At 45.2% G+C, this 19,542-nt stretch overlaps 1 protein-coding gene across 1 annotated transcript; it reads right to left on the bottom strand.

Moving 5' to 3' along the window:
* Positions 1-15,581: 15,581 nt before the first annotated feature.
* LOC125386192 lies at positions 15,582-18,659 on the bottom strand. Its single transcript, XM_048411328.1, has 2 exons — positions 17,535-18,659; positions 15,582-16,583 (listed from the first exon to the last, which is right to left on the bottom strand). Exon 2 carries the CDS (start codon positions 16,500-16,502, stop codon positions 15,726-15,728), a length of 777 nt encoding a protein of 258 aa, XP_048267285.1. The 5' UTR covers positions 16,503-16,583; positions 17,535-18,659; the 3' UTR covers positions 15,582-15,725.
* Between the last annotated feature and the right edge of the window lie 883 nt (positions 18,660-19,542).

The raw sequence follows: 19,542 nt of genomic DNA, 5'->3' as shown, positions 1-19,542 counted from the left end.
TACCATGTCAATCAGATCCAGATGAGTCCGGACAATCACTGATAGCGAAGGATTGGGATAAGGCAAGCATCTAACCTACATTCAAAATTTGATCGGTGCCGCCTTAACGGGGGGAGAATGTTACGTCGCATGAGATAGTTCGCGCGACGTTCTTCATTGCTTGGCAGCCTACGGGTCCACGTACCGTCATTCCGACCATCCATAAATCTAAGGACCCACTATAAACCTTAACTTTTTACTTAATTGTTAACATATGTTTTCAAGTTAATGTGCTTATCCGGAAGGATTTTCTAATCTTATAAGTGTTTTCTGGTTATGGCTGGTCCTTAGAAAAGTTCTTGGGTTTATTATTCGCTCTTAAAAATCACAGAGAATGCAGGTAGTTACCTAACGGGAAAAGCGAATATTTGTCTAACGGAACAGTAGGTTTTTCCTATAAACAAAGACACCCACGAGCCACGATGGTACGAGGCCTCCTCCTCCTATCTTCATTTATTAACGTTAGCTATAACGAATGGCCACCGCGGATCGTTAACCTCACTTTTACTAGCGAAAAGTGAAAACAACGAATCCGCATTCTTCGTTCAAAAAGCACACCCACACCGAGCTTTCCTCCGTAATTACATAAGAGAGGACAGAATGAAAGCTCAACTCGCAAGAGTGAAGATTCGGCTAGCAAGAGTCCGGCAACAAATCCAAAAGTCTGGCACCAACTCGCAAGAAGTCTTACACCAACTCGACAGGAGTCAAGCACTAACTCAAAAGGAGTCAAACACCAACTCAGAAAGAGTCAACATTCAAACATCAACTCGAAAAGAATCAAAACTTAGTCACCATTCGACAAGTTGCTAATACCTATTTTTTTTTTTTGCGTGGGGAGGGGAAAATGCTATTACGCATGCCCAGTGACCCACATCACTGGGTTATGTGGGAGTCGGTCGGATGTCGTTGCCATACCCACTAAAAAGCCCTCCTCCTTCTTCCTCCGCTTTGAGGGCAGACAACCCCGGTAAAACCTGTCGGCAATCATCAGGGTTGTCCTTTCGTGCCCCGTTGTATCTACTTCTTCGGGCAGTTACTGCTCATGTCGTCTTCTCAGCCAGTTCCGAATACTGGGCTGATCTCCTTCTGCGGTTTTTCGTTGTTTCGTATTCTTGCCTTCATTGCTCCGCGTAGTTGTTGTTTCACTCGTTCTCCTCCTTGCCTCTTCCCAGGCCCTCGCTGTCACCCTCCTGTGACACATGACGGTCTTGCAGAATTGCCTGAATTTATTCCAGCTCTCGTTCTTGGCGGTCACCGTGGCGATCAGATTGCCCACGTCCATCTTCCCGCCAAGAGCTTTCTTCAGCTCGATCCTTCTGTCCGTCCACTTCGGGCACGCGAAGAGGGCGTGCTCTGCATCGTCGTTCGGGTCTCCACAGTCGAGACAGTTGCTGTCGCTGTCCTTGCCAATCCTTTTCCTATAGACTCCGAAGCTCCCATGCCCGGTTAGCAGCTGCATGGTGTGGTGATTGATAGCCATCTTCTTTTTGGTAAATAGCAGCGCACTCGGTATTAATTTCTTTGTGATATTCTCCTTTTGGTAGTTGTTCCACTCCTTCTGCCAGTCATCTTGGGCCTTCCTGCGAATCGCCTCCAGTTCCTCCTTCAGCTTGCAGCCGTCATCCGTGCCAATCATGGACCAATGGATCTTGTTCCTCTCGTAGGTCTCTCCGAGCATCTTTATCTTTATGTAAATCGGGAGATTCCCGGTCAACACGCAAAGTGCGGCGTGGGAGACGGTACGGTATGCCGTCGTTGTTATGCACAGGGCCGTTCGTTGTGCTCGTTTCAGCTTTTCCCTGTTCTTATCGGTATTCGCTGCTCCAGCCCACACCGGTGCTCCGTAAGTTACGATGGACTCCCACACATTGTAGTAGAGCCTACGAGCCAAGCTGGGCGGCCCGTTGATGTTGGGTAGTATTCCCCTAAGGGCTCCTATTAACTTGTCGGCTCTATTACACACCATCTCGATATGCGCACCGAACCTCCGACTGGAGTCGATGACGACTCCGAGATACTTGATGCGATCGATCGATTCGATGTCCGAGGAGCCCAACCTGAGTTTCACCACTCTCGGCACTCGCAAACTTGTGATGAGCATGACTTCCGTCTTTTCTCTCGCCAGTGTGAGCCCGACACTCGTGCACCAATCGTTGGCGATTCTCAGCATCGTGATGACCTTGGCGGATGCCTCTTTGTTCCTCCCGACGGAACACGTGATGGCCAGATCGTCCGCGAAGGCGGTTGCTCTGACCATTGGCATGTTGTCGAGTCTCTCGAGCAACCGGTCGTATACCAAGTTCCACAGAAATGGTCCGAGGATGAATCCCTGCGGAACTCCCGCCGCCACCTCGTGCTCCACCGTGCCGTGCTGGTTGCTCACGATGATCTTCCTTCCAGAGAGGTAACTACCGGTTAGCCTTTTGACCTTCCATGGCAGCTTCCTCTTGTCAAATTCCTCGTATATGCTCTTCCAGCTGAGCGAATTGAAGGCATTGCTAATGTCCAGGGTGATCATCACGCATATTACCTTCTTCTGTTTGCAGATGTTGGCAAACTTCATCACCTGCGTGATGGCATCTACTGTGCTCCTCTTCCTTCTGAAGCCATATTGCCTCCGATGGAACGGGTCCGTCCCGATGCATCTCTCAATGATCCTCTTAAAGCATTTTTCCCAGATCTTGCTCATGGTTGGGAGTATGCTTATCGGCCGGTACGCGTTGGGGAGACTGGGATCCTTTCCCGGTTTCCTTAGCAGTATTACTCTGGCCGTCTTCCAGCAGTCTGTGATCCTTGCTGATTCGGTGATGCCGTTGAACGCCCTTGTCACGAGCTCGCTCCTGCGACTCACTATCAGCTTCGCGATCTCGCCCGGCACGCCATCGACTCCTGCAGCCTTCTTCGTGTTCATTCTTCCGGCGGCATCGACGACATCGCCTTCGCCGATGGCGACGCGGAGGCTGATATCTCCTTCTTCTTCAGTCTCTGCCTCTTCGCGGCCCTCGTAATGGAGGGGGGGGGGGTCCGTGTCGCATGGTGAATAGCCTCTGTAGGATTGCCTTCACCATGTCCATCGGCATGTCGTTGGTTGGTCCCTTGCTTTTACATTTCTTCATGACAGTGCGATAGGGTTTGCCCCAAGGGTCGCTCTCTAGTATCTTGCAGTATTCTGCCCAAGCTGTTTTTTTGCTGCGGGCGATCTCCTTTTTTAACTGCCTTCGGATCTCCTTGTAGGCGCTGACGAGGGGCTCAGTGTTGCCGGCATTCTTCTTCCTTTCTCTCGTCACCTTCCTGAGCGCTTTGTGCGTCTGCGCTCTAATTCCCGCGATCATCGGGTTCCACCAGTAGTTCGCGTACTTGCGGCTCGCCGCACAGTTCGACTTCCTTAGCCTCCCTTTGCAAGTACCTTCGATGCTCTTTTGCAAGGACTCGGCCCCATCCGCTCCGATAGCCGCGTTGAGGTCCTCCTTCTTCAGTGTGTCGTCGAATCTGCTCAGGAACTCCTCCGTCGACATGTCCTTGGTCACGTACTTGTAGAACTTCGATAGGTCCGAGTCTTCCTCGCCTTGAATCTGTGGATCACATACAGATGGTCCGAGGCCGAGTATTTGTCCAAGACCGCGCTTCCGGCGTGTGTCTCGCTGACCTTGTTGGATACGCTTATTATGTCGGGGAAGCTCGTCTTCCCGTTCATGAAGAAGGTGTACTTTTCCTTGAGCCTCACTGGAAACACCCGGTGGCCGCTTAGAGCCTCCATTAGGACTCTCCCTCTCTTGTCTGTGGTCGATCCTCCCCAACAGGTTGACTTTGCGTTGAAGTCTCCTGCCACGACGACCTTGTCGTGTCTTCTAGCAACGCTCTTCGTCATAGCAGACAGCGTGTCTATGTATTTGCAGTATGCTGGCTTATTTATGTTGGGCGAACAGTATCCGCTGAAGCAGGAGACGTCGCCGACGCGGACGCCCACTATCCCGTCGCTCTTGACCTCCGTTGTTTCATCAGGCAGCTTGCCGTTGAGGAGCGTGACCCATATCGAGGCGTCTCCTTTGGTGTCATTAAACCAGTGCGGTAGCTGCCTGTTCGGCTCGGAAATTATTATTATATCCGGCCTAAGTTCGATCGCGCATTGGTGCATCATGTCCTGCGCCAGCTTGCATCTGTTGAGGTTTATCTGCAGTATCCTCATTTACTCGCTTTCAACCGCCTTCTATATTCTGGACAAGCCAGGGATCCGGTTACGTGTTCAAATTTCACTCCTTTCTCCTTGCTGCAGATGGAGCAGCAGGGTCCGTTGATGCAGGCAGCTATCATGTGGTCTTTGGCTCCGCACTTCCTGCAAATCTCCTTTCCAGGGCTTATCGCCGCGCACTTGTTCGCGATATGCCCAAACATGTGACATCTGAAGCACTTTACAACATTGGGTAGTGCCTTTATCGAGGCTATCGTCAAGCCGGTTCTGATCTTCCGGCTCGCCCCCTCTTTGGCCAGATAGGCTTTCGGCATCGTCACTATTGCCGATTGGGTGCCCCACGGCGCCATTTTTAGGATCTTTACTTCGACCTCCGTGATGTCGCTTACGCCCAGTTGCTCTACTATCTCCCTTGCTAGTTCTTCCTTGCCTACGAGCGGGTCTATATCCCTGATCTCTACGGAGGTCTTGTCGCGCATTGGTAGCGCTCTCACCTTGCCTCTTAGCGCCGTGTTCATATCCGCCGTGGTCTCTTTGGCGTTGCTACCTGCTTTCAGCTCGATCAGGATGTCACCTGTTCTGGTCCTCCTAATCCCACAGCTCTCTTTTAGGGTTTCCCTTGCCCCCATCAAGTCTTTGCAGACCTGGATCCACTCCTTGTCCTGCCCTACTTTGACGAGGATGGCTTCGGGTCTGTTACGTATCCTCTTCGGTCCCTCCGGCCTCTTTGGCTTGTCCAATGCTGCCCTTCCTGCGTTCGCCTTCCTGACCACCGTCGGGGTGTCGGTTCCTTTTCCTCTCCTTCCGCGGACAGGGATCCAGTCTTCCTTTACATCGCTGTCCGTGCATTCCGTAGTCGCTTTTGCCGAGCTGTTGCCGGCACAGGCTCCTGCGTAGGAGGCCTCCACGGTCGTTGGTCTCTTTCTCTTGGTGTCGCCCTTCCCCTCGACGGGCGATATCTCCTTCCTTTTGCCTTCCTTCTCCTCACTCCTCCCCGGAGGGGTGGTCATCCTGGTGGCCGTGACTGTCCTCGCGTTCCTCTTGAGCCTCATCTCGTCCAACATCGAGTGGAGCTTGATCGCTTTTTTACTGATGGCGTCCCTCCTTTTCTTGATGTCGGTATCCTTTTTGCTCATGAGGTAGAGTCTGCTACCTATGTACTGGATTTCGCGGAAGACTTCTGTGATGATTTCCGTCATCGCCTTCCATTGGCTCATCTTAATGACGATACTGTCCTCGTCGTTGCCTTCGGTCTCGGCCGTTGCTCTGTTCGCCATGGTCTTCCTCCTGAGACATTCCCTTGGTGCCGCCGCTTCGCTGCCGCTGTCCGACATTTCCGCCGGTGTGACTAGCTCCGAGGTGCTGGCCGCTTCGTCCCTCGTTGCCCTCGGCTGGCTCCTGGCCAGGCTTCTCGTTGTCTTGCACGCGCTCCCCTCCACTGGGGACTTTCTCATATATCTGGTGATCTTGTCACCTTTCAAGATTTTTTCCTTGGCGATTCGGGTCGCCTTTTCGGTGGGTGGTGTCTTATCCTTGAGTGCCTGCATTGGCATCTCGACATCCTCGATGATTCCCGCGATGTCTTCATCAAATTCGAGGTATCTTCTTGTGGTTTTCTTGCACATCTTTTCCTCCGTGACAACTGCGGGCGTTTCTTGGTCCCCGGTAGTGTTTACCAAACGAGGGGAGGCCCTGGGATCGACCTTCCCCTCGCCATTCGTCCAGTCGCTGTGTGACCGTCGGGTCCAGCCTGGGACGCTACTCGAATCCCCGACGGGGCCTGGAAGCTCCGAAACCCCCTGAGCCGTAAGTTTACTTACCTTATAGTACTTGTCCATATTGTAATTTGTATATTATGTATGTACGAAAAGGATGTCCTTTGACGTAGCCGGTCGTCGTATAATCACACTGTATTCTTCCGAGTGTATGCGATTCGTATCCTAATAAACTTGCCGATGTCGTCGTAAAATCGCCAATCGTATGACTGATGTCCGGATATTTCTAAAACTCGCAATGTCACTATCACTGTTCGACGCGGGGAGTTTTAACTGGCCCTCCACGGAGGCGCTCTCCACCACTCCTTGGTTACCCAGGTAGCCGGCACGGCGGCGCTTCGGTCGCGCGACCCAAGATGGCCTCCGCTCTGCCCCTAACCTCACTTTTCACACACAGCACTTTCTATCACTTCTCTCGCTTTTATTCCAGCAAGCTCCACTATTCCTTGTATTCTCACTCATTCCGGAGCACTAGAACTTCACTTTCGTGCACTTTTCCGCCCGAATTCTTTAATTAACCCAGATATTTCGGTTATGCCTACGGAGCGACGTGCACGTGTCCGTTCTGCTTGCCGCTATCATTCCTACTGAAGTTGCTAATACCTATACGAGTCGAACATTTTGAATCCGATTGTAAAAGGCATTATAATTCGACATCGTAGCCTAACCCACGAGTATCTCCGAATATTTATATAATCAGCGAAATCAGTTGTTAGAAATAAAATATATGTCGGAGATGAAAGAACACCGGAACCTTCCCGTTGGAACCTGGGGAAGGCCCCTTAGTACTGTAATCTAGATTCCACGATAGCCGTATTAAGAAATTGTCATTCGATCTGACTGTATTATTTAAGATTTATGATAGTGAGCTCGGGCTCGAGGCGACAACCAGTCGCCGAACGTAGCTGCGGTCAAGGGATCAACGTTTTATCTAACAAAGGCATGAAGTAACTCTACAGCTCTCCTTAAAAGAAATACTTGGGACGGTGCACGATGGTAAACATTTCAACGATCTCTGTCCCGTAGCTCGCCACACGCAGACTTTGTCTTTCGGGTAAAATGATTACCAGATGTCAACGCATCTTCACAGTATATGTTTTTCTGGCCGAGGACCCGTTATAAATCTTAAGTTTCAGTTATATAAAGTCCTTCAAACAGACAAGTTGTCTTTGTCCCAACTACGGGAAGATAAGAGAAATCTATCCTTCCACGAAGGACGCTTTCCGCTAGCAACTTCCCCTCAAGGGTGAGCATCTTTTCTAACCACCAATATGGAGATTGTCCAATTAGCAGCAACGCCAATTTCCCTCACCTTCCGAACGAAGGCTTTCCTTGACGAATCCGAGGATCTCGTGTCCTTAGACACAGCCCATATAGCTTTCCTCGACAGCGTCACCGTGATGGAGACTCACTCTCCTGTACGATTTCAATGACGATTCAAGTAACTCTCAGATACGTAGTGATTGCTCTTTGCAGTAACCTCGAGTACAACTTAGACACTCACGAGGGATAAAGTTCGGCATCCCGTTGACCGCGCATTCGTTATCGAACCCGAGACCATTATCATTGGTGCCGCGAGTATCTAAACATTGTGATCAACTACCGACGCTGTAATACCTCTAACTTGTGCTAATAAACTCTATCATTGTTACACCGCACCGATGGCTAATTCCAATGAAGATGCATCGATCATCCCTACCCCTAATCCTAACGCCACCCCGACATATATATTATAACCTGTTAATCGCAGTGTTATACCAACTCAACTACCCCTATTATCCCAACAGAAATAAGGGGCTCGAATTGTTCGTGGCCCCGAACAGTTTATCTTTACGACTCGGTCCTTCGGGTAATTCGCGAGAACCCTCGTCAATTTATAAGAGGGGCTCCTACGCCTCGCCTCCTTCAAAATGACCTCTCATCACAACGTGCTGAAAGCATTCTTATCATCGATGCACATCATTATACAAATTAGGCCATTCTTCCTGCACGTATCGGCAAACTTGCTGACCTGCGAAATGCCATCAATGGTACTATTCCTCCTGCGGAAGCCGAGCTGATTCCGGTGAAACGGATCCAACTCCAATTCCATCTCAATGGCTGACATGAACGTGTTCTTCCAGACCTTACTGAACGCCGAAAGGATATTGATTGGTCGGTACGACGAGGTGAGCCTAAGATGCTTTCCAGGTTTGCTTAATCAACCGGGTAACCATCAATTTAGATGGTAGTGCTCGGATAACGTATATAGCGTTGATCATGCCAACCATGTCCGGGGTCTGTGCATAAGGATCAACTTGGTAATTGGCCAGGGAATCCGTCTATACCAACGGTCTTGTTCACGTTCAGCCGACCAACCGCTAACCCTGAAATCATCCATATGGACTGTATCCCCTGCTCTGGGGCTCGCGCCGATGGTGTCCTCTACTTCCTCTTCGTCCGCTACGCATGTGCCCTCTAATGTGAAGAGATTAGCAATAATGTTCATGGCCTGCTCCCTCCCGTGATTCACGTTCGTCTTACTCCTTCTCAGCCTGACTATGATCCTCGTCGGTCCGACCGGCTTTGCGAAGATGCTCTATTATGGAGTCTGTATGGGCAAAAACGACGGAGAAGAAAAAGAATATGAATACTCTTAAGATGGCGTAAATGGCCGCGCTGATAAGATTATCTACGGCGTATCGCACAGCGTCTCACGCAACACTGTGCGTGCTGACGGGCACCTTACCCAGTTACTATACAATTGAGCTCCGGGCCGAGAAATATTGAATTAAGAAGGAATATCTTCAGTCATAGTACGATACCCGTTCAAAAATAGATCCGGCCTCGGTCTTTTACGCAAGGATCAATGCAGTGGATGAGCGTATGGGGGATCAATGGAAGGAGGAGTGGCGTGGCTATCACAACGACAATTGGAGGAAGACGCTGGTGGCGGACGTCTGCACGTTCAAGAAGCATTGGAGGTATATTGATCACATTAATATGTAGATTCTGACCGGACACGGTATTTTTAACGTGTACCGAAGGATGGTCAGGAAAGAGGTACACGCCCACTGCTGAGACTGCGATGGTGATGGTGACGGCGCCGAACATGTGCTGTTCCATTAACCCAGGTGGATCGAGGTAGAGAATCACCTCGGCACATCATTGACAATCGATAATTTGATCGGGCTAGTGGTGGAAAAAGGAGATGATTGGACTAAATTCCAGGCCTTGTGCAATATAATAATGAAGACTAGACTGGCGCAAGAGAAGATAGAGGAGAGAAGAAGAAGACGCTAGAAGGAGAGTAGAAGAACGGTACTAACATAAGGCAACCCTGAAGTAGTGCCGTGAGGCGGTTCCGGGGTTGGTGCTTGTATGGTCAAAGGAGCGGATAGAGGAGGGATTTTTAGTGAATATGCCATCTGCTGAGTCCCACATAACATAATAATCCATCACGGGGTATGTGTAATTGCATTTTCGCCTCCTCGCGGAAAATGGCTATGATCATCTTGTATGGCAAGCCCCATGGATCCCGGTCAAGGGTGGCTATGAACTCGTTCGAGGCCAGGTTCTTACTCCTGAAGATAGCTAGCCTAAGCTCTTTCCTGCTCTTTTTATAACGCGATCCCATTTGTTCGGCTCACTCCTCGTTCCTTAGTCTAGCTCTCTGTGCTAATCTCCTCTTCTTGAGAGTCGCCCCCCGGAGCCGCGCGATCTCTTCGTTCCACCAATAGTTCGGGTTCCTGCTCCCCCTGGGGGAAAGACTTTCTTGTGCGATACCTTGCAAGTTTTCTCTGTGATCTTCTGCGAGGAATCCTCATGATTTTCCTGTCCGAGCTCCTAAAAACTTAACTTTCATATCGTCAAAATTTTGTATAAACATATCAGGCACTATGTCCTTCGTCGAATACCTAAAAGGCCCCTTACTCCTGGGTATAACCAATTCCTTGAATTCATGTAAAATGTAGCTGTAATCCGAGGCGCTATAATCCGTTTACGTCTCTTAAAGAGGCTGCCATTAACGCCCATAATATCTAGGAAACTCCTCCTGGTACCTTTCTGTAACGCGATACACTTCCCAAACCTAATAGGAGCAAGGTGGTTCCTATCCTGAACCTCCGACAGCATCCTTCCCCTTTTGTCAGTCTTGGTACCGCCCCATGCCATTGACGCAGCATTAAAATCACCTGAGATGATAACGTTCTTATATCTCCTCATGACTTCCCCTATGGATATGTGGAGTCTCTCCGCGTATTCGTCAAAGATGTTCAGACTGTAGCGGTAACAAATACCGCTACTCGACACTAACTAAGCAACGGACACGGTAGCACAGTTGTTAGCGCTCTAGGTTTGGAACGTTCGGACCTGGGTCCCATTCCCGGCGCCCGTGATCCTATTTTTCTTCCACGCATCAAAATAGAAGAATAATTAGCAGTACCCCAGCATCGACATCTACAGTTGGTAACTACTATCACAGACAACATATACCACCTCTACAAGACTAACGTTGGGTGAGCAGTATCTACTCACGCAGTACGATTCCCAATCTTGATTCCGACATATCGTTCCTGTTCAGCCAACGTATCTTCGCTGGTATTGAGGTTATTGATCCTTGTGTCCCAGATGGACGCGTCCCCCTTCGTGTCACTATACCAGAAGGGGAGCTGTCGATTAGGTTCTGAGATAATCACGACGTCGACCCGATGCTCCCAGGCAAACTAGTGCATCAGGCCCTGTGCGAGTTTACTACTATTATGGTTGATCTGCAATATTTTCAGGGTGCCTGTCTTCTGCCGGTCCCTTTTTTAAGCAGTTTCCTATACGTGGTGCATGCTAACGACCCTGTAACATGTCTAGTCCGTGTCTCGGGCCCCTTATTACGCATCGCACACCTTGGATCGTAGCCGAAGTTTGCAATCGTGTGGTCCCTCACGCCGCCTTTGCGGCATCGCTCCTTGCCAAGACTGATCTGCGTGCGCTTATTAGACGTGTGCTCAATCTCGTGGCACTTAAAAGCATCTCACTACCTTTGGGAGGACCCGAATTGCGGCTATAGTGAGGCCAGTTCTTATCTTCATGTGCTCATCCTTGCCGGTGATATAAGATGCCGGCACCACAGCAATCGCCATCTGCGTGCCTCACGGTGCTGCCCTCAACGATTTAACTTCGACCTCGTTTGCATCCTTGATCTTCAGCCCGTTAACGATATCCTGTCTAAGGTCATCCCTGGTTTCCAGTTCGATGTCCCTAATTTCCACCGATGCCCTACTCAGCGGGGGGAAAACAAGGACCTTGCCCCCTGTTGATTTCTTTATCTTGAGGATAGTGTTACCCCGTTTGTCTCCCGCTTTCAATTCCACGAGGATACCCCCGCTCTTAGTGCGTCTGACGCCTGTACTCTCGTATAGCGCTTCCTTTGCTACCATAAGCTCCTTGCACCCTCACTCTCCCGGACTTACACCAAGGGGGCCTCAAATCTGTTTCGAGTTCTTGCCAACTTTTCTCTCCAGTCTTCGTTAACCGGTGGTCTCCTTCGCTCGGTGATACTTTTCCTTCTCTCGCATCTTCTTTCTCTCCTACTCGTGTGGATGATCCACTCATCTCCAGAGTCGTTAGATTCTCTATCCCCAGAGTCCTCGCAGCCCCTTTCTCTCTCCTTACATACCCCTGTAAGTTATCTTCTCTCTTCGCGCGATTCTTCCTGTCAACCTATCTATCCTCGAACGGTGGCACGGTTTTTCTCCTGTTGCTCAGTTCGACAGGCATCTTGTTTCTCAAGTCGCCGTTTCTTTTCCCAATCTCGTCCGTCGGATGGGAAGTTTGCGTAGAGACATTAACCTCTCCGGGACTTCACACCTATCTCCTAACTTTGTATCCCTTCTTTTCCATTTGTTGGTCCAGTCTCTCCCAGACGCTGTTTGCTTACTATTGAACGAGTCGGCTAACTTTCTGATATTTGGATCCCTTTTGGAAATTAAATCAAATCTCTCCACAATATCTTTCATATCCAGAATGACCCCTTTAATGATGCCATTCACTGATGCTGACTATCACACAGTCTTATTTGTTTCGTTCCGCGCTCGTTGTACTCTTTTGCTTCTTCAACGCTGATTTGATGAATAGCTCCTTCGGACGCCTGTTTCTGTTTACCATCTGAGTACTGTAACAGCTTCTATCAGATACAGGAACCTCTTCTTTTCGGATGCGCTGACCTCCACATCGATGGCTTTACTAACCGGTCTCCCGGCTATACTTAACCAAGTTACAAAAGAGTTTTCTTCCACTTCGCTTGTTCCTTTCACTACCGAAGCCATATACCCCTCGTTGACGGTGGCGACGGAGACAATCCTTGGCGGTATCCCTCCGTCGTTGCCGCTTACTTCTAGGCTGCCGGGTTCTTTTCCCTCCACCACCTCTCGAATGTCATTACTAAATTCGAGAAGTTTCGTGTTCTTCTTCAAGGGATGAGAGAGGGTTACCCGACGCCCTTTCTTTATTGTTCTTCTACGCCTTTCTTTACCTCCTCCAACTTCGCTCTCGCTATTTTCAAAACTCTGGTCCCTGGTCGCATTTACCAAACGAGAGGGAACCACGAGGCCGAGCCTCCTCTCGTCGTTTGCCCAGTTGCAGGATGACCGTTCGGTCAAGTCTGGAACACCACTCGAAACACCGACGGGGCCTGAAGGCTCCGAAACCCTCTGTGCCGTAACCTTAATACTCTTATTTGCACTATGTATAATTATCTTATCAAAAAAAGGTATCATTGTCCAGGGACAGAGCCGCGTTCGTCATAATTGAGTTATACCAATATCGTGTCCTTAAAATGTAGCTAAAATCGTTACCAATCAGTCCAAGTGAATCCTCTCGAGTCCGTCAATACGTGCGGTCCTTGGCTCTGTATTCCCTTATTTCATCGCGATATATCTAAAGGCAAATACGAACCATAACCCCAACCCTGTCCTTGGAATCGGCTAAATACCACAATAGAAAGCTAAATCCCGAAATCAGCGCGTCGAAGATCATCCAGAGTACCGCAACAACATTGCTCAATAGTGACCCGGCTCCTCTCACATCAATAAATAGGAGGGTGACGATCCCCTAGAAGAGTCCAGTAACTCGGCAATAAGAACAGAGGATCTCTCGTAGCATCCAAGACTTCCAAACATATCCTGCCGCCATGTATAGCCAATAGGAAGCTGCATCTGTCTGCATCATTAAACTATGTCTCCGGCCTCGACAATGTTTCCAATCAAGCAAAAAATGTAAGAGAAAAACACGCTTACCGTCCTTATAAATGAAATATCAAAATGGAACTTTCAGACAGCCGACTATATCAAGCCGACTTTCTCAGGGTTCTTAAGTAATTTCCTGTGCTTCCAGATTTTTTTCCTGAAACGCGACTTGGCAAGTAGATAACTGTCACTGTAAGTCATTATTTAAAATAGATTTGAACCGTGAGAAAATTTCGGAAATACCCAAAAACATCTCCAAAGTAACAGCTCAACAACGGTGTAACTCAATTACAGCAGATTCTACTTCTATCAACAAACAAGAGGTCCGTAATGTGGCGACCGCTACTGGACGTTGCAAATGGACATCGAACACCGCATCTGGAAACATACCGACCCGTACAACAATATGGCATCTCAAGAACCAAACTTCGCAAACCACCATTTCGTCGGAAATTTTCGCTTAGTAAATTCCTCCCATTCCAGCTAATTCCATATAATTAACTCTTGTGCCTGGAATAGACCGACTCTCCCAATCTTAAATTAAAAGGGGCAATAGGCCAATAACAAAGAGTGAAGAGAATAAATACTCTTAACAATGCAACCTATCATATGGCTCTCGATACACCGTAGTACGCGCCCAGGTCCTATTCGGTGCTCGAATACCTAACTGTCGTGACTAGCAATAGTCCCCAGATGGCACGACGCGTTCCGTATACTCGTCTAAGGCTACGTATCGTAACTTGTACGTACAGGTGGCACCATCAATTCGTACATCGGCACCTGGCTAATCATGATTCTATAAGCCTGCCCTGAATAACAGGGCCTCCATACCAAGATGGCGACTGTCTGCAGGCCCGTGCGCGTTTCTTTATATCGATACCGTTGGCTATCGCGATAAGAAGACCTGCCGTGTCAAGTGAGTGCTACCCTCCACGTTGGCATCCTGTATACAGTGATCAAAACTTTTCGTTCAAAAGTTGGGGTATTGGTCGGGGCAAAAAATTATCGAAAGAATCGATGTATATACATATGTATTGCTTAATGATATGCTAATTTTATAAAGACACGATACTTTGTAGCATTCAAACTGCAAGCGCGTAGCGAACAAACGACGAGCCTGTCGTTTGGCGCAACATAACCGTACGCTGCTATTAACTGCTAGCATTGCGTAACACTGCTGCCATCGCATGTCTTGCCAACCTGTTTCGTTTTTACAGTGGGAATAGCATATGACTTTGATTTTTTAGTTTTTCTTGGTGCATTTCTCTGCACAGATATCCTCTCTATTGCGAGCTACGGTTAGATTTTCTCTTAGACTTAGCTTTAATAAATTAAAAAATGTAAGCAAAAATGGTGTCTCTTTCACTTTTAATAATTATTTAAACATATATAAATGTTTATACAACTAAAATTAACAAATGCTCATGCAACTCGGTAGTTACTACTGTAAAAGCATCAAACATCTCCAAAGTTAAAATTTTGCAATTTTTCAAAATTTACGAATATAAAGAAAAACAGTATTGCACATTTTCTTTCAATTCACAAAAATCTACATAAATTTTATTAAAGTTTGTAAAGTCGGAAAAGAGTTAAAATTTATTAAATTTGAGCATTCTGTTATGTTAGTGCGAATTGATACAAGTTAGCACAAATATAGAAGGTTTCACTGTGCTATAAATAAATGTAGTTCCTAAATAAAATAAAATATAATTTTGCATGTGTCATGAAATTATACAAAATCATTAGTTCGTTAGAATGTGAAGTGGATTAAGAGTATTAAGTGAAGTGCAGGTATAATTCGCACATTAATTCGAATCTGTCTAATTCAATTTAAAATACTTCTATAATAAAATATTATTTTGATTTCTCATACACAACTTTGTTTTCGTAATAAACCAATGTAATGAACTCACCTCTGTTAATAAAATGAATTTTTATGTTTTGCAGGTGGGTCTACTTTTATCATTTTTAAATATTTAATTTTATAAATAATATGAATAGAATTTGTTTCTTTTCTCTTGCCGGAAATCTTATTTCTATTGAGTAAATATTTTTGAAATGATTTTGTGTAAGATTTCGCAAACATCGTATATTAAAATAAAAAGAAATTGTTAACTCTCAAAATTATAACTTTTTACGTTTTCATTTCCGTAGAAGCTTGAAGTATTGTAAACCAACACCTGGTACATCATATTATTAAAGAATCTATAGAAATAGTTATAATCCTTAGAGTTTTTAACGTACGTATTCAATTCTATAGTAACTTTCACGAAAAATTATGGTTATAAGCAATTTTTTGTGTCGGTAACAGATATTTCTTTTTCCGAAACACTGAAATAAGAAGTACATATCATGTAATTACTTTTTCATATTTTGTTTATATCATTACATACCGTTTCCTGATATAATTCCATAACAGTAAAACGATTATTACGTTATTGGAAATTTAACATGATTTTTAGCAATAGGATATTAATAAGTTTTACGTATAAGTTGTCCCTGCTACAGGCAAGTAGTCTTGTAATCAAACACAGTTTCGGGTGCTTTGCTGCACGACGGTTCCAGTTTATAAGAGGTATTTTTATTTTCTTCGGGTATATATTTGGCAAATTTCTCCTTTTTCTTTTCACATACCGCTTCGTCGACAAATGCTGCCTTCTCGATTTTCTCAACGCTATTACTGCTTAGACGCTGTGCTATTTGATTACCTTTCACTGTTCCCTCGTTTTTCTCGAGAAAATTGCTCATGCTGACGCGTCTTTCTCTCATCAAGATTTTACCAAGAGAAAGATTTGGCTTAGCCAGAACATCCATTCTATCAAAACGGTAAGCACTACCTATACGATCTCTCTGCAGCGGCCTGGCTAACACGTCCATTCTATCGAAGTGACAAATACATCCACCACGATTTCTTTGCAACGGTCTGGCACGTACCTCCATTCTGTCAAATTGGCAGACACTCATCCGATGGTCTCGTTGCCATAATTTTGGGGAAGCATCGAATTGACAGATACTCATTCCTCTGTCTGCAAAGGCAGACTTAAACGTTTCGATTCTGTTCAATTGACCAATACTAGCCTTTCGTTCGTCTTGCAACAATTTCGTAGACTCGTTGGCTGGCTTCAGGTTTTTTAAAGTATCCTGTTCGTTGGAGGTGTTCTCCGAAAACATTAAGAACTGAAGATTGACGGCGCTTTTTGTGCGACGCGGTATATCTTCACCTCCAGGGAGGAAGGACATGCTAGATCCAATGAACATACTGTTTTGCCTTGGTCGCATTTGGCGCGAAATGTAATTTAATTCGTGCCTCGCCGGATAGTCCCCGCAGAGTATGTTGCATTTCGAGAATGTGCACCGATTCTGCGAACAAACAAATCAATGACTTATGAATAGTTTTAGTTGACGATCGAAACAGAGGAATTTTTGATGATTGAACAGATCTGTGCGTCCTGCATTTAATAGTAGTTATAAGCAAGAGAGTTACGATGAATGAACATTGAGAAATATGTATATAATATGTCTCAAGATTTTGCAGCCAAACCTTGTTAAGGTATTCTACGAGTATAATCAAGCAAAAGAGTTATATAAACATAAATGAATTACAGCTTTATTGAAAGCTCACAATCATATGTTGTCTATAAAAATTGTCTCAATACTGAAATTTTTATGTTAATTTTAAAAATATACATTTCGCGGAGTATATTTCTCGTTCTAATAAACAATGATATTAACACCGAATGATGTTGCGCTTTATGGATTTATTATTTTTGCATTCTTGTACATATGTGGACTACACAAGATAAGATGTTCAGCCATCCTTGAAATAATTCTTGTTAATTTCACTTATTTTCATTTTACTGAAAATTAATATGACATTTATTATACACTTGTGAGCAAAATGAAAGAAATACTCAATATTCGGCAAAGGATTGCTGATATTTAAGCTGTTATGATTTTGCAACAAGAAATAATAATCATTTTAGACTCATTTCACAACATAAAGCATCTGCTTTCGGAATCGTTAGTTAGCTTTTCCTCCCAGAGGTTCCAGGAAATTTAAGGAGTGATTCTTGAAGCCCAAATAAGACGAAAATCAAGAATAAACAAAATGTTGATGACTTCAGTAAGTTTGAGTAAAATGAGTTCAGTCTAAGCAACGGGACGCACAGTGATCCTCAAACCCAGCGACACATGGGCGACAGCTCATCTCGTACAAGTCGTAGAGAAGAAAACTATTATATTCAGAGACGTAAATGACTCCGCGCGATGTTTTCCAAAAGAAATGGTAGATTGAACATTAAACCTACTTACTCATGGAAATCCATAGAGTATATTAAACATCGCCCCACGATGATTCGGAGTAGGGAAGATTAATATTTCCCCTAATCCTTTGCTTCCTTAATTTCTAAATAAAACAGCGTATTGTCAATATTCATAAAAGGTCTACACACGCGCCGCGATTATCCCGGTCGCGAGTGTCGACTAAAAATACAACAAATTACAATAGTTGTTCGATTTATCCTCCATCTTCTTGTAAATAGAGTCTGACTCTTCTCTTAAAAATTTGCCACATTGTGCGAAAATTTCTCACCGTATTCTGTGCGATTTCCGCCACGGAGAAAATGCGGCGTTACAGATCAATTACCGTAGACACCGCCAATGCATACACTAATCTCTTCGTGTGTCTTGAGAAGTAAAAGTCGAGGGGATTTAAATCTGGGGACTGAAGAGGCCAACGCACAGGTCCTCTTTGACCGATACACATGTTTCCAAAAGAGCTAGTCAAGTGCTCATGCACTGGGTTGGTAGAATGTGGTGGTATACCATTCTCCATGAATCATCTCCTGATGTGTATGAATTTTCACATGCCCAAAAATGTTCGCTAACATATATTCGTCATTCCACATTTATTAAATATTCCCTCATTAGTAAATAATATGCTCGCGGTGAAATTAGAATTACGTTGTCATCCATTTGTAAGAATCTTTTCTTTTGAGAACATCCACTGCTTTTAACTCCTGAACTTTCTAAAAGCTATACGAGTATAGATTTTCTCACTTCAATACGCGCCATACGGTGTTGTTGCGGACACATTCTTCAGCAGCAATAATCCTCATATTTATATTGCACATGCCTCATATGGCACAGTATTCTATTTCTCAGATCCAAATCGTCATGCTGAATTTGTCCGCCAGATTTCGCAGGTTTTAATGTACCTGCATCCCACAACCGTTGGTCTATTTTGCAAAATATCTTTGCGCTGGATATAGTCCTATTAGGATATTTTTCGCCGTATAAACGTTGCGCTTTTGTGCTATTGCTGTCCGCCGCAATGTACTCCAAACGGTACATTCTCCAAATGTACACGACATTCTGTAATAAATGTGACGATATAAATAATAAACAACGTATAGTACTACTACACTATATATAACACTCACTACGCGCACTGCACACACAATACACCCAAGTAACGCTTTCCAATACTGTTGTTCTAGCCTCTTGCCTCGAAATGGCTAAAATATGATAATGTAATGATGGAAAATTCACTCAGAATGAAAAATTTGGGAAGTGTGACTTGATTGGTTTTTTTTTTTAAAGTATCTACTGGGAACTGAGATTTCAATAAAAACCATATGTAATCAACTGTATTTAAAACTTTTTACTTGAAAAAGCAAATGTCTTTTCAAGGATTATCCGCAATATTTGAACATCCACTATCATACATCAATGGTAATTGGTAATCATTCAGATTATAATAGAATTAACTACCAGTCTTGATAATCGTCAGTTAAAGTTAAAAGCAAATATCACTTAATTTTTAAAACTGATGAATATTTATTCCTTAGATAAACAAACTAGTGGTCAATCTCGTATTCTTTATCGTAAACTAAAGTAAGTAAATTACATACTTTATCTTCTAACGTTTAAGACTGATTTATTGTTGAGAAACGCTAAGTTGGTATGACCGCTAATTCCTGTAAGCTCAGTTGGTACGACTTCTAACGACGCTCTTTTGTCTTAGAAGTCGACCACGTGTTAATTTCCCAAGCTTATCCTGTGTGTTCATACGTTTTGTACGAGGAGATGAAATATAAAGTGCAATATTCAATCTGTGTGAATCAATTGAATATCAACCACAACCTATATTTAATAACAGATTATGGGCGCAGGGCAGTAAACTGCAATAGGAGAAATATTTATTTGTTGAGTTTTTTGAGTCTTTATGAAATTATCCGAGGAGAGAACACGCCATGGCCGACCAGGAGAATATGGTTGATGTGGACAAGGATATGAATCCGATCTTGAGAAAAGGCAA

Source organism: Bombus terrestris, chromosome 13, assembly GCF_910591885.1.
Source record: "Bombus terrestris chromosome 13, iyBomTerr1.2, whole genome shotgun sequence".
NCBI lineage: Eukaryota > Metazoa > Arthropoda > Insecta > Hymenoptera > Apidae > Bombus > Bombus terrestris.
This window is presented reverse-complemented; position numbering and strand designations above follow the sequence as displayed.

Coding starts and splice junctions, on each gene's coding strand:
- LOC125386192 (XM_048411328.1), bottom strand. CDS start 16,502: ATGCGACCAAGGCAAAACAGTATGTTCATTGGATCTAGCATGTCCTTC.